At 39.6% G+C, this 14,755-nt stretch overlaps 1 protein-coding gene across 1 annotated transcript in view; it reads left to right on the forward strand.

Moving 5' to 3' along the window:
• Positions 1-14,755, forward strand: part of LOC129098883 (cytoplasmic dynein 2 heavy chain 1) — a 97,319-nt gene that overhangs the window by 56,008 nt on the left and 26,556 nt on the right. The window contains 7 exon segments of the mRNA XM_054608050.1: positions 2,140-2,205; positions 2,334-2,384; positions 2,465-2,518; positions 2,778-2,909; positions 3,750-3,822; positions 12,185-12,345; positions 13,439-13,564. Coding sequence (XP_054464025.1) covers positions 2,140-2,205; positions 2,334-2,384; positions 2,465-2,518; positions 2,778-2,909; positions 3,750-3,822; positions 12,185-12,345; positions 13,439-13,564 — 663 coding nt within the window.

Raw genomic sequence — 14,755 nt, forward strand, 5'->3', positions numbered from 1 at the left:
ATGTAAAAAGCTCATGATGTAGCTCAAGTTGATTCTTGAAGCTTCGGAGGCAGGAATAGAATAGACAGTTGCTGATGTGTCCGCCCCTTTAATTGGTCACTTTGAATACTGAGCATTAACTTTGATTGACTGTTTGGTTTATCACTTACAAAGCCAACTCTGTGACCACACTGGCAGTTATAGCTAATGCTAAGTTATAACCTGATTTGATATCGGGGCTGTCCACGGTTAACCTGGGGTACCTGGTCACCTTGAAGTTGAACTCGGCAGCTTGGTGTAAATCATTGGATCAAGAGACAAATCATGGAGAGGGTCGGAAAGCGGGCATGGTAGTGAGGAGCCCTACTCCAAATGTAGCCTGAATGTTGTTCTAGCAGTTCCTCAAGCTGGCTCTACAGTTGTTGGTAAAGTTTGCAATGTAATATTAGATGACATTCAAAAATATGTGCTAAGAAGGTTTTTGAGTATGTGGAATATACGCTTAGTGCGTGATTGTTTTTGTTTAACTTAGTTCTTGCATGTGTGCAGACGCCTACCAAAGAATGGAGAGAACTATTAGAAACTTCTTTTACTGAGTTAAACAAATCTCTTACACTTTCAGTTATAGTTTTAAAGTACACTTAAAAATAGATTATAAGATCAAAACACAATGAGATGATACCCTCAACAGCTGGGAGGGAAACAATCGTTTGGTCCTATGTTTGGAAATGTAGGTAGTTGAACACAAGAGGCACACGATTGGATTGAATTGGCAATTGCGCTATAGCATTATTCCTCAAGTGTTACTTTAGTATAGTTGCTAGTAGTAAATGGTTTAAGATGCACTTTACGTGGATGTCGAAGACCACTGGTAGTCCAAATCCTCAGATTTAATTATAAGATGCTGGTGCCCTTTGAATGCTGACTCTGTGGCTAACAGGGTTTAATCTTATCTAATGATGCTGTAATTCAGTAATCACATCTGAATGATTATAGCCACTGTGGTTGCAGAAGAAGTTTTCACAAATAGACTACTGTCTCCCTCATGTACCTTATTTTTCAGTAACAATGCCCAGATCTGGTTGCAGTGATAGCAGTTTTTGTAAAAAACCAAAGTGATTAGATTAACACAGTCATCTGAATTATTGCCACTTTACAAAACACTGCGTGGGATGAGATATAAATAAGTACACTTAACAGCAAGCTCAGAAGCATTGTGGCTGTATTTGAATGGTAATTATATCCGGTGCACTGTCTGTTATTGAGTTTAGAGAATCAGTAATAATTTGTCCTCTAACTGTAGAGAGAAATATAATGGTTTTGGAGGCCATTCACAACACAGATTTTATTTTAATAGATCAGTTATGTAAGAAAAAGTACATTTAGTGTTTGTCTGCATTGTTGTCACAATAATCTTTCATCGTCTAAAAGTATCACACACAAGAAAATATGCTTATGGCAGGAAATCAAAGATCCAGGTTAGCTGTGTTGCAATATCGTGGTTACTGTAAAAAATGTTACATGCTTTTTCTTTTTTTGCCCCTCCTATCTCCTATATGTGTTTCTGTCTATTTTTCTATTTATCTCTTAAGTAATTTACAGTTTATATTTGATTGTTTGCAAGTTGTACTTGTTTATGATTTTGTAAAGATTGGAAGAAAAGTATGTCATTATGGGTTAAACTTACATACTATTGTTTTTTTGCATTCTTTCTCTCTGTATGTCAATTTATTTTTGCTATATTTTCTGTAACCATTGGATATTCTGGGCACTGTCTTTCATTTTCTCTCTGTGGGTGGGAGTGGGATAAATATAGTGATTAGTTGATGTTTCTGTTATCTCTCTCGAACTCCACCAGTGGATGAGAGCGATAGAGAGACAGACACAAAGAGCGATTGTAGGGATGATACAACAGCCAGTATAGTCCTTGTCAATGTATAGCAACTCTTTACAAGCCCTGTCGTTAGGCAGATATAGCTGCATATCATCCAATGGGAATATGAGTGTGTTTACTCTTGGTCTAGAGATGCAAAGACTCTGCTCTAACATGACTTTCTTTGTTAGTCGTTGCATTTTGAGCAGAGCATAAATTCACGTGGTCATATATGACATATTACAGCTGTGTATAGATCTCTCTCTCCTTTTTTCTCTCTGTCTCAGGCTGATCAGTTGATGTTTGCCATGCACTTTGTGAAAGGCATGTACCCCGAACTCTTTCAGGAGAGTGTAAGTATGTTTGTAGATTATAGTATTTGCATATTTAGTATATCATAAATACTGATTTCAGTGACAAATTAAACATAGCTAATTTCAGTTTTGGACCTGTCAAATGTTAACACTACTCTTTCCTGTAGGAATGGGATGTATTCACTGGATCCATTGTAGGAGAAATGTTTAAGAAAGAGGTAAGAGAGCAGCTTTTTTTCTGGGGGAAAAAACACAGTGCTATTTCTGTATTTAACTTACACCTCTCCTCTCTCTGCAGGAGTTCCCTTCTTGGATTGATCAGGAGAGGCAGGGGGCAGTGGCCATTTTTAAAGTAAACACCATGATTTACACACTGACATACCCAAACACTCACCTCAAAATGTGTACATCAGTTGCATGTGCAATTATGTATTTATTATATATATATTTATTTTTTCAAACAGTAGACATAGAAAAAAACAATAGCTTAATGTCACTTCATTAGATTTCCAGCAAAGCAGTTCATACTGAGTTTAAGATTAGATTTTTATCTATCATTATTTCTCGACTTGTCTTTCACCCTTTTAACTTTTGCGTTCCCTCTTTCACAGACTACATTTCCAGTCCTCTACCAGTCCCTGTGTTTGAGTGACTCAGACCTTTGGCTGTCCTTCTCGCAGAGCTCGCAGTGTGAACAGGAAATCCCATCCTCTATTGCCAAGAAGATTACTCCCTTCCAGCAGGTCAGCTTTCAATCAAAAAAACACTCATCATTTCATCAGCCAAATGGAACAAGGTATCATAGTTTAGAGAGAACATCAAGAGTCTACACACATAGTTGTGTTTTCATCTCAGTTAATTTGATTGTTTCTCTGTCAGTCAGGAGATTTCAGCTAAATCTGTTGTAAAATGAGTCCATGGGTCAGGGAAGAGCTGATTGCCTTGCTCTTCTGTGAAACATAGCAACAAAATTATTTTCCCCTGGACTTTATGTTTGAAATGAAACTACAGTCAAGTGCACACTAATTTCTGCTTAAACAGATCTGCTTTTTTGATATTGTTGCAAAACTGTTTCTGAATAACACTCCACCTTAAAGCAGTTTACATTATGTTCTTCATATGCCTCGTCATTTTCTTAGACTTTTTCACCAAATTACTGTACGTGTAGCCTATATTCCATAAACTTCCATAACACTTGAATAAATTTTGCATTTGCAACTCATTTTATAGTAATACACCTATAGATCATTTCACAGCTGTTAACATAAACATTCCAAATGTATCCCAGTTTATGACACTTATCACTAGTGTCAAGTCTACACACCTGACTGTCACAACAATTGACTTAATTTACTTTTTGTTTTCTGTTCTTAGAAAAATACCACAAAAAGAAAATCTAGAAATCTCAGTGAATTTGATTATGGTTATGTATCCAAATTATGTAATTTTTTTCCCTTCTGGATATCTAACATTTTTGTTTGATATAAGTGGAACAGACTTTCTGTCTATCAGGTTTGAATGGATATCTGTTTTTTTCTTCATGTTTTTCTCTTCGCTCCCCCCTTTCCCCATGGCATTTCCAGCTGTTATTGGTTCAGGCAGTCAGACCAGACCGACTACAGAGTGCCATGGCAGCATTTTCCACCCAGGCCCTAGGTAAGTGTTTCATATTACGGCTCTTCATATTTTATTTTTTATTAAGATCAATATTGCCTACGTTGGCTGGAGTTAATCTTACTAACAAGAACCAGAATACACATAAAACAAATACCTTATTATTCTTAATTTCCCACTGAACAACCACAACAAATAAATCACATTCACGGCATAATCATGCTGCCCACCACATACCTAACTGCTCTGGAAATGGGTCTCGTCTTCATTGATATTTTACAAGGTTTCTCTTCTTTCCTCATTTGCTCTCATTTGGTCAGACCTAGACCCTATATATGAGTGTCACGTGAATTAATTACACACATTTCATTTCTTATGCACCTTTAAAGTGTATTGCTGATGTTAAAGGAAACCAACCAACAAAAAAACTAATGCTCTGCTCTGTACAAAGCACGCTGCATTTGATGAGCTGCTGAAAAACTTGACTTGTTTTGTTCTGATAAAGGTTCAGTAAATATTTGCCCTTCCAAAAATGAGTGTGATTACTCTGAGTAATGAGCTGTAAACATCACAAATGACTAGATCCTCATTTGCTGCTTTTGATAAACTACTTTACTTCTGCATTCATTCAGTTCTATAAAAAAATGCTTTGTTTTTCACAAGCACCTTCTGCCTTCACACTCAATTCAAGCAAAATATTCCCAAACAGGGCTTTTATGTTTGACAATGGTGTTATTTGTTTTCCCCCCCGATAGTCCCCTCGATCTCCTCTCTTAATGTGTCTTTCAACACTGTGAGTTGCCACTGTCATTGAGTAAACGCTACATAAGCAAACACATACTTCTCTTAGTCTGTTCTCTTTTCTCATTGTGTCTCTCCAACACTGACACAAACATCCATACAAGGATGCACTTGAACACACACACATACACACACATATTAATTGCTAGAGATTTAGTTTATTGTGCTTAATGAGCCCATTCATTCAGTCCAGATAATCCTAATGGTGTATTGTGTGTTTGCTTCTGACTGCGCTATATGGGACGCTGCAAATTAATGTCAGGTAAAACTGATATGCAAGTGTTCATGTATGTGTATGAAACTCATTTTTAGTTGTGTGTGCTGTGTGACAAAATGCTAATTGACATCTGATGGTTTTAGGTTTATAGGCTAAGCTATTGTTAGCTATATAGAACTTTTGTTGACTGAACAAGAGCATGTACATTCATCTGTCCATCAATGTGTGTGTGTGTGTGTGTGTGTGTGTGTGTGTGTGTGTGTGTGTGTGTGTGTGTGTGTGTGTGTGTGTGTGTGTGTGTGTGTGTGTGTGTGTGTGTGTGTGTGTGTGTGTGTGTGTGTGTGTGTGTGTGTGTGTGGCAGTTTTTAAGCTGTACACAATCCAGTTAGACACTAATGCCAAAAGTATGTTGTCCTGAAAATTTAGCTTGCAAGGGAAAAATAGGAAAAAAACATTTTATTTGGAAATTTACTAAATAAAATCATGTGCAACACTTTTACACAGCTGACTGTGCAAAGTATATTCTGGGTTGTCCAAATGTTAGGCTTAAGTCTGCCTCATTGGAAATATTTAGTGGTCATTCTATTGAAATGGTAAATATTGACATTTGTAACAGCTTACATAACACAACATTTATAATATAAGTTAATGTTTCAGTTAATTCAATTTTGTATTTTGAAGACAAGAACACACTATTCTTTATTCCCCGGGTCCTGCACCTGCCTTTGTCAGTCAAACACTATACCAAATACACACATGCATTTTAAACAGCCTTACTGGGGGTGTTCACCTTGGAGAAATGATGTGCTTCGGATGTCAGCATCTTTGTCATATGAATATTCATTAGGAATAAACAATAACTCAAGGCCAAACATTCCTTATTTAAATGAGAATATTTATATTTATATTATGATATTGAGTCTTTTGTAGGCTCTCGTGATGTTTTAGGCAACAACGAAATAATTTATATTCAGGTAATAGCTCTTAACTAATGAAATATAGCCTCATTGCAGTAAAACCACTATTGGTGCTGTTATAAGGACCCAGTATTGGCTTAATTGATCATTTGCTATGGAGTATTTTAAGGATGTGTCTCTAGTTGAGTTTTTCACAAAATGATTCACTTTGTTGATCTACATCTACAACCTAATGAGGTTTAGTAATTGTGATTTGAAACTTTGTAGTAACTTGATTAGTTACAGGGTGAGAATAAACCATTGATCTTACTATATTTCATTATTGACATCTTAACTAAAGGTCCTTATATTTGCTTATTGCACAGCTTTCAAAAGCCTATTATAACATTATATTTATTCTGAAACAGGTACATGCACTCTACTTTATTTTAAATAACCTGTCCAATGTGAGGCTAGACCTCACATCCTTCAGCTCAGAAGGCTGACGCGCTGCCTACTGCACCAAATTGGCCACGGCAGCTCTCACACTCATGTATAAAACTCAAACAAAAACAATTAAATCTGTATACTCAATGACATCAGTTTATCTGCACACCAAAATACACACACAAATACTTTAATCAATCCTAGATGCTTTGTGTGTTGATGGAGAGCGCTGGTTGAAATAAACACAAAACTACAACAAAATAAATTATAAAAAAGTGCATTTGGGAGTCACTCAGTTTAGTCATTGGTTAAAGTGTGTGAATGGATGAGTGAGAGGTATTGTGTCAGAGACTAACGCTGGACAGAGTAAAACAAACAAAGATTACCAGGAGAGATCCTGGACTGAGAACAACTTTAGGGCAATCATAGATGCACAACCAATATAAAACACTGGCAAATGACCATGACTGGCCTCACACTTGGAGTTGTTGACATCTAAACCACTTTACACCAAGTGCATGCTGAAACCTCATGGTCTGATGAAGCCAAAAAGAATCGCATCATCTGCAAAGCAGAAGCAATTCTGAGGTCCTCAAACAGGAAAGTGTCCTCTGCCCATCTGCATCTCCAGATGGTTTCTAGTGAAATAATAAATAGAAGGGGTGACAAAGAACAACCCTGGCAGAGCACAAAATCCACTGGAAGCATGTTTGACTTCTCTCCCAGAGCATGGGCATAGCTCTCACTCAGGTAATTTAAGGACTGTATGGCTCACAGCAACGGCAACTAAACAACTGCCCCGTGTGAGGGTTGAACTCACGACCTTCAGATTATGAGACTGACGCGCTGCCTACTGCGCCAACGAGGCCACGAAAGCCTGTTGAATCATGGGGAAAATGAAAAGAAACGTCCGATCTGTATAATCGCTTGCAACCTCAAACCGCCCAAGTGCATGCTGAAACCTCATGGTCTGATGAAGCCAAAAGAATCACATCATCTGCAAAGAGCAGAGAAGCAATTCTAAGGTCCTCAAACAGGACTGTGTCCTCTGCCCATCTGCATCTCCCAGAGCATGGGCATAGCTCTCACTCAGGTAATTTAAGGACTGTATGGCTCACAGCAACGGCAACTAAACAACTGCCCCGTGTGAGGGTTGAACTCACGACCTTCAGATTATGAGACTGACGCGCTGCCTACTGCGCCAACGAGGCTATGAACGCCTGTTGAATCATGGGTAAAATTAAAAATAATAACATCCGGTCTGTATAATCGCTTGCAACAGTGCATCTGCACACCGAAATACTCTCACAAAGGCTAAAATCAACACTAGATGCTTTGTGTCATGACGTGCTGCCTCCTGCGAACGAGGCTGGAAATTGTGCATTCTGATTGTCTCAAGGACCAGCGGCTTTAAGCTGATGTCCCTCTTACCTTCTACTCTATCTATAAGAATGAGCCCAGTCACCCTACGGAGAAAACAAATTGAGACTATTTCTTTCGGTCACTACCTGAATGTCATGAACATAGTCCAGGGTTGGGACTTAGATTGACTGGTTCATGGAAAGCTTTTCCTTCCCACTCAGATCCCTCTTCACCAAAACAGTCCAGTACAATGCTTGAATTATTGCTGACGCCGCACCAATCTGCCTTTAGTTCTCAGGCTCCATTTTCTCCTCACTCTTGTATAAGATCTTGAGGTACTTAAACGCCTTGATTTGTGGAAGCAACTAACTCCCAACTTGAAGGGAGCAATCCACCGCTTACTGGCAGAGGACCATGACTGACCTCACACTTGGAGTTGTTGACATCTAGACCACTTTACACCTGACTTCAAACCGCCCAAGTGCATGCTGAAACCCCATGGTCTGATGAAGCCAAAAGAATTCCATCATCTGCAAAGAGCAGAGAAGCAACTCTGAAGTCCTCAAACAGGACAGTGTCCTCTGCCCATCTGAATCTCCCAGAGCATGGGCATAGCTCTCACTCAGGTAATTTAAGGACTGTATGGCTCACAGGAATGGCAACTAAACAACTGCCCCGTGTGAGGGTTGAACTCACAACCTTCTGATTATGAGACTGATGCTCTGCCTACTGCACCAACGAGGCCATGAAAGCCTGTTGAATCATGGGCACAGTGAAAAATAATAACGTCCGGTCTGTATAATCGCTTGCAACTTCAAACCGCCCAGTGTATGCTGAAACCTCATGGTCTGATGAAGCTAAAAGAATCGCATCATCTGCAAAGAGCAGAGAAGCAATTCTGAGGACAGTGACAGTGTCCTCCGCCCATCTGCATCTCAAGATGGTTTCTATTGAAATGACAAATAGAAGGGGTGACAAAGAACAACCCTGGCAGAGCACAAAACCCACTGGAAGCATGTTTGACTTCTCTCCCAGAGCATGGGCATAGCTCTCACTCAGGTAATTTAAGGACTGTATGGCTCACAGCAACGGCAACTAAACAACTGCCCCGTGTGAGGGTTGAACTCACGACCTTCAGATTATGAGACTGACGCGCTGCCTACTGCGCCAACGAGGCCACGAAAGTCCTCTAAATCATAGGTATTAAGAAAAATAATAACATCCGGTCTGTATAATCGCTTGCAACAATGCATCTGTACACCGATATACTCACACAAAGGATATAATCAACACTAGATGCTTTGTGTCATGACCCAGTGCTAGAGCCATGACAAAAGACGGGGGGTGACAGTTGAAAGAAACACAAGTCAACGAATTTACCTACGACAAAAGAAATTATAACACAGTGCATGTGGTAGTCAGTCGGTTTAGTCAGTGGTGAAAGTGTGTGCATGGATGAGTGAGAGGTATGGTGTCAGAGACTAACTCTAGACAGAGTAAAACTAACAAAAATGAGAGGGAGAGCCTCTAGGGCAATCACAGATGCACAACCATTAATGAAATACTACTGAATGAATGGTGTTGCAGAGGTAATGTTTCTAAATATTTCCATTTTTAACTCACATAATTTACCTTTGTGTTTCCACTATTCTCTATTATTGTGAGATGATTCATTTTCACGAGAGAACTTCCACACCATAGATCTCTTTCAAAAAATGAATTTATTTTGACAATCAGCGATAGATGTTTCATTCTTATGCAAATATCCTGACACTACAATGATAACAAAAACATTCTCAATAAATTACGTCTTTTCAATTTCCGTCGATTCTTACAAATGGTACTTTGCCTCTTTCAGCATTCATCCATTGGGTGTCTTGGATTTCTCTACCATGACAATTGATCAAATAGTCAAGGCAGTTTTCCACAGTTAAAAAATGCAAGAATTGGTGCAAGAAGTTAAGTCACGCGATCACCACAGCTAATAATGTTAATCCTCGGGGACCAATGAATGTTCCTACCCAATTCCAAGGCCAACAATGCAAAAATGCCATAGTGTTGTGAAAATTTGCTTTTTGTTTTCAAATCCTTTTTCACACTGCTTATGGCAGGATATTATTTGGTGAATAATTTTCTTAAAATACCTAACCAAGTTCTCTACCTTAACCTGTTCTCAAAAAACTCCATCCACTCTGGAATTGTTTCACAAATGGTTTTAATATGACACGACAGAACATGGTGAAGAGACGATATAGACGGGGAGGGAGAGAGCACTTTGATGAGCCAGAATTTTCTGACGGCCTTACTTCCTACTGATAGCAAAAGCTCTATTGACTGAAACTCAGCGTCAGCTGTTGTGCAGCTGCTCCCTAGTTCTAATAATAACCTTGGCTCATTGAGGGGCACACTCCAGCCTCTGTGTGGGCCTATCTGTATATCAGTGTCTGTGGGTATCTATCTTTAATCTTTGAGTGATATATATTTGCACCACAATGACTGTGCAGTAACTTTATCCATAACTTCATTGTTGTTTCCACTTAATTAATTCTCCTAGAATTCCTTTTAGGGTCAAACTCACTACTTTCAGATCACAAGTCTGACATGCAGCCTATTGCACCACCAAAGCTATTAGAGCTTTTCTCCAACATTTGAAAAGTGAAAGAATGACCATTTAGGAGGACGCTCCAGCCTTTGTGTGTGTGACAATGTGTCTCTGTTAAATGTTGCTCTATGTACTCCTGTGTTTGTGAGTGTTGAACAGGTCATCTCTCCTAGCTCACTATTCTTTACAAGCACGTCTGTCTTTCTATTTTAGCCAATTCCCCAAAAGCACAAGTGTTACTCTTTTGTCTCTACTCGTTTGTCTGTGGGCAGTTCTAATAAAACGCACAAAGAAAACAGACACATAGTCTATCTTGATAAAGAGATAGTCCTTACACTCCTCGAACGCCAAGTGAACCCATTGACGAAGGTGTAGTGTGTGTGTACAAATACATGATGTGGATGAGTGTGTGTCTGAATGAGACAACGAGAGAGGGAGACAGGCTGATAAAAACAGGAGAGAAGAAGATTTTGTGTGTATGTGTATGTGTTTTTGGCAGTAAATCAGTATGCTAATGAGGCATGGTCTGTAATCCTCTTACTGCTAATCTCACTCAATCCCTCCAGTCCAGGCCTGGGCACTGCTCACGCACACAGGCATGCCTGGGTGAACACACACACACACACTCGTGCTCGCTCATTGGCATACTCTCTCCACTTTTAAAATACAAATCCTCTTTTACATATACATAAAAAGCATCTCTTTGTGTCTTTAATTTTTTTCTGATCAATCAACCTGGTAAGAAGATGTCCTTCAATCAATCTGCAAAATGCAGATGTGTCCTGTCAATTTCTGTAATGTTGTGTGCGACGAAGTGTCCACTCGTTAATTCTTAGCCATTCAGTTTTTTCTCCACTAATCAGTGTTCAACCATAGGGAGACTATAGCATTGTCTCTTTTGTAGGCTGCTCTTTGCTCTGATTGTGGGTCATGATGAAGGTGAACTTTGCTATTCAGACAGAGCATGCTGTTCTGCAGCAGGAATACTGATTACTTGCCCGTGTCAATGGTAGATGTGTATGTATGTGTGCACGCGCATGTCCTGTAAATGCGCCCCTTTTTTGCAGTCAAACATCACAAGCCATGTGGTCAAATGACTGTTTTACTTAGTGTTGTCATGGTGATGCAGCAAAAGGTCACACTGAGATGTTATCTACCAAGACCTTGTGTGAGTGCATGTATGTGTACTTCTAGTGCAGCAGATTTAATTTGGCAGCAGACACCATAATATTTTTTATACTGGGCCAGTCCTCTCAACCAAGAAAGTGTCTGTGTGTGTGTGTGTGTGTGCGTGTGTGCGTGTGCGTGTGTGTGTTTGTCTGAAAGTGATATCTGCTGATACATGTGTGAATAACAGTGGAATTTCTAGCACAGCCACTCACACTGTGTGAGTGTGTATCGCTGTTTGTGTGTCACTATTAACCCATATCTGATATATCATTCATAATATTACAGCAGGATTAGAGCCTAATGCTCAGTGAGGAAACACACACATGCAGACGCACGCATGCACTTAGTCACATACACAAAGAGCCTGGCTTTTCGACACCAGGGGGCTGACAAGGTATTCTTCTGCTATGTGTGGTGAATACTGCTGCATACCTCGCACTCAGTATGCACAGCACATCACGGGCCTAATCTCTCTCACTCTGTCTCTTCCTCTTGTGCCCTCTCTCTCTTTCTCCATCAATGCATCCCTTCAGCGCTCCCTCTTCTTCTACTTTTCCCCAATCATTCCCCTTTAGGAACTGTCTACCCCTCCCTGTTTATGCCCTCCCTCTGTCTCTCTGTCATTTTTTCCACACTTCATTTCTCTACCTTTCTTGTGTCTCTGTCTTTGTCATCTACCCTAACTTAATGCCCCTTTGCTGCCACTTACTATCATCTGCGGCCACTTCTTGTTTCCCGCCCTTTTTTGCATTTTGTTTGTCCCTCCTGGTGTACCCTCTCTGTGCAGTATCTAGTCACTTTGACTTTGGGTAACATATAAACGTTATATGCAATGTTGAAACACCCCCTCAGAGATCTGTCATTCACACCCTTAATGTTTTGCCCATTTCCCTCTACTCTCCTCTGCAGGTATGAAAGAGCTCTCCCCCCCTCCTCTGAACCTGCGGCGGCTCTACGCTGAGACATTGGAATGGGAGCCGGTGTTGATCATCATCTCTCCAGGGGCAGATCCGTCCCAGGAGCTTTCAGAACTAGCAGCAGAAACCATTGGCAGGGACAACTATTATGAGGTAAAGACTAACAAGATTAAATGCTGTGAAATATTTTCAGCGGAATACCAAGATCAGATAGTCTATTGAAAATCTAAATTCCAGAAATTAGAGTCTTTCAACTTGTTGAATGCTGAGGCATAGCTCTTGCTTAAGTTCTGGCTGTGGAGTTCATCAAATATATTTTAAGACAGCGAGACGTCTGAGAAAACTGCCCCTGCACTTAGACCTCCTTAACACCTGCAGCTTTTCAATACGTGGTTAATATAGCTATTCAAGAAAAATGCTGGTGTCATGTTTATTTCTGTAGTTATCAGCAAAAGAGATCAAAACCCACAAAGAAATGTATTTCTTTGACTAACGAGTAGTGTTTGTATAGTCAAATCTTGACACACAGTAGCCCCTGTGCCATTTAACACTGTCCCCCTCAACTGTCTTCAAAAACTATTGTAAACACATCCAAGAGCCATATAATTGCTTGGCGTGACATGTTCCTTCATTACAACTCAAATGTAAATTTGAGTTGTATTTTTTAATGACTTTGGCAATAACTCTTGTAAAGTGCAAATTTAATAGATGTCATTTACAACTTATATAAAATATTCTATTTTTCTGTCTATGTTGATGTATGTTTTTCTGTTTGAGTAGGAAACTTCCCACAATCAGCTCAACGTTTTAAGGCTCAAATTATTTAACCATATAACTTATGTATGTTTTATCAGAGAATATTTTGACAGTTAACAGAAAATACATATTTTTATTATTTACACTGTAACTACAACCAACTGTATATGGGGCACTAAAGAAATACACGCTACGTTCCCCTGGTATTGGTGCCACATATAACATTATTATTATTAAGTAAAATCAGTTACATATACATAAAATCAGATTAGCTATGAGTTACTAGCCTCTATGTGGGTACTCTACTGATAAAAATCACATTGGGAATCCCTCTTTGCAAGAATTTCCATGTTTCTCCTGCTGAGGAGAGATATGAATTCAAATATTGAATCAGATTATCCTTCCACTAAATTCTGAGAAATGAAAATGAGAATCACATTTTCCATCCCACTGCTTCTCTCCACCTACCTCCCCTACTCTGTCTGTCTAGATCTCCATGGGTCAGGGACAGGCTGATGTGGCCTTAGCTACACTCAGAGAATCTTCCCGGAATGGAGACTGGCTTTGCCTGAAAAACCTTCACCTTGTCACTACATGGCTACCGCTCCTGGAAAAAGTAGGTACTCTGTGTGTGTGTGTGTGTGTGCGTGTGTGTGTGTGTGTGTGTGTGTGTGTGTGTGTGTGTGTGTGTGTGTGTGTGTGTGTGTGTGTGTGTGTGTGTGTGTGTGTGTGTGTGTGTGTGTGTGTGTGTGTAAAGTCTTTGTGTGTGGTAGGGCCTTACGGTCATGTGTTATTATCTATCTGTCTGCGTGTGTGTGTGTGTGTTTTTTTTGTTGCAGTCTGTGCTTTTTGGCTGAGAGGGGATGTGTATAATATTCTGCTTTCTCTAATAATTTAATAATAGGACCTAACAAGGATCAGTTCAGGGAGATGGTGATGAAGTCAACCCTGTAGCCCAAAGGGGATTCTGTATCTTTGGATTGTAGCATTGCATTACTGTCAGATGCATTGTATCAACAATTACTGTAAAATTATATTAAACTGCAGCTATATTTGTGAAAAGCCAGGTGTGTATCAGGGACAAGAAATCTGTTTACCATGCAGTTCAAATACATGATGCAATGATCCAGCAACGGGACTATAATAAGTCAAAAACTAATATAAGACTTCCAAAGTAAGAAAGGGTCAAGTACACAGCCAGTGCAAGAGTTCCCGAAAATAAATCAAAGAAACATGTCCACTGAAATGAGTTCAGTGAGCCAAGCACCTTTTCACATCATCAGATGTGGTTTGGGGTCAGGTTAGGTCAGTGGAAAGGGGGTGAGGGGACTAGAGGACGCTGGAGTGTGTATGCAAGTCCTTGTTTCATCCTGCTTGTCAGTGTTTATCTATAATATTACAACACTGCTACTTACACACAAACACACCTACACACACACACTCAGACACACACGCAAAGACATGGATACATTCTGGTGGCTGCCCAAATTTCCATATCTAAAATGACCTTCTGTCCTTTGCCTGCACATAAACAATTTGCTTTCTACCTGTCGGCCCATATTAGTCTCTGTGCTGCTGTTTGTTATTTGGTTGTGTTGTAACCATGCGTGTTGTTTATTTAGTTTTGTTTCTGGGCACACATGCATTCACGTATATATGTGTGTTTGTATCATGCTTTCTTTACGGTGCATATCTGTGTGTGTCATCCATAGTGCCCCTGTTGCTAGTCCTTTATGTTTTTATCATTATGTAAATGTGTTTGTGTATCACGTTACAGTTAGTGGGTTAACATGTGTCACTTTCTTTG

The sequence above is a fragment of the Anoplopoma fimbria genome, chromosome 1 (assembly GCF_027596085.1).
Source record: "Anoplopoma fimbria isolate UVic2021 breed Golden Eagle Sablefish chromosome 1, Afim_UVic_2022, whole genome shotgun sequence".
Taxonomy (NCBI): domain Eukaryota; kingdom Metazoa; phylum Chordata; class Actinopteri; order Perciformes; family Anoplopomatidae; genus Anoplopoma; species Anoplopoma fimbria.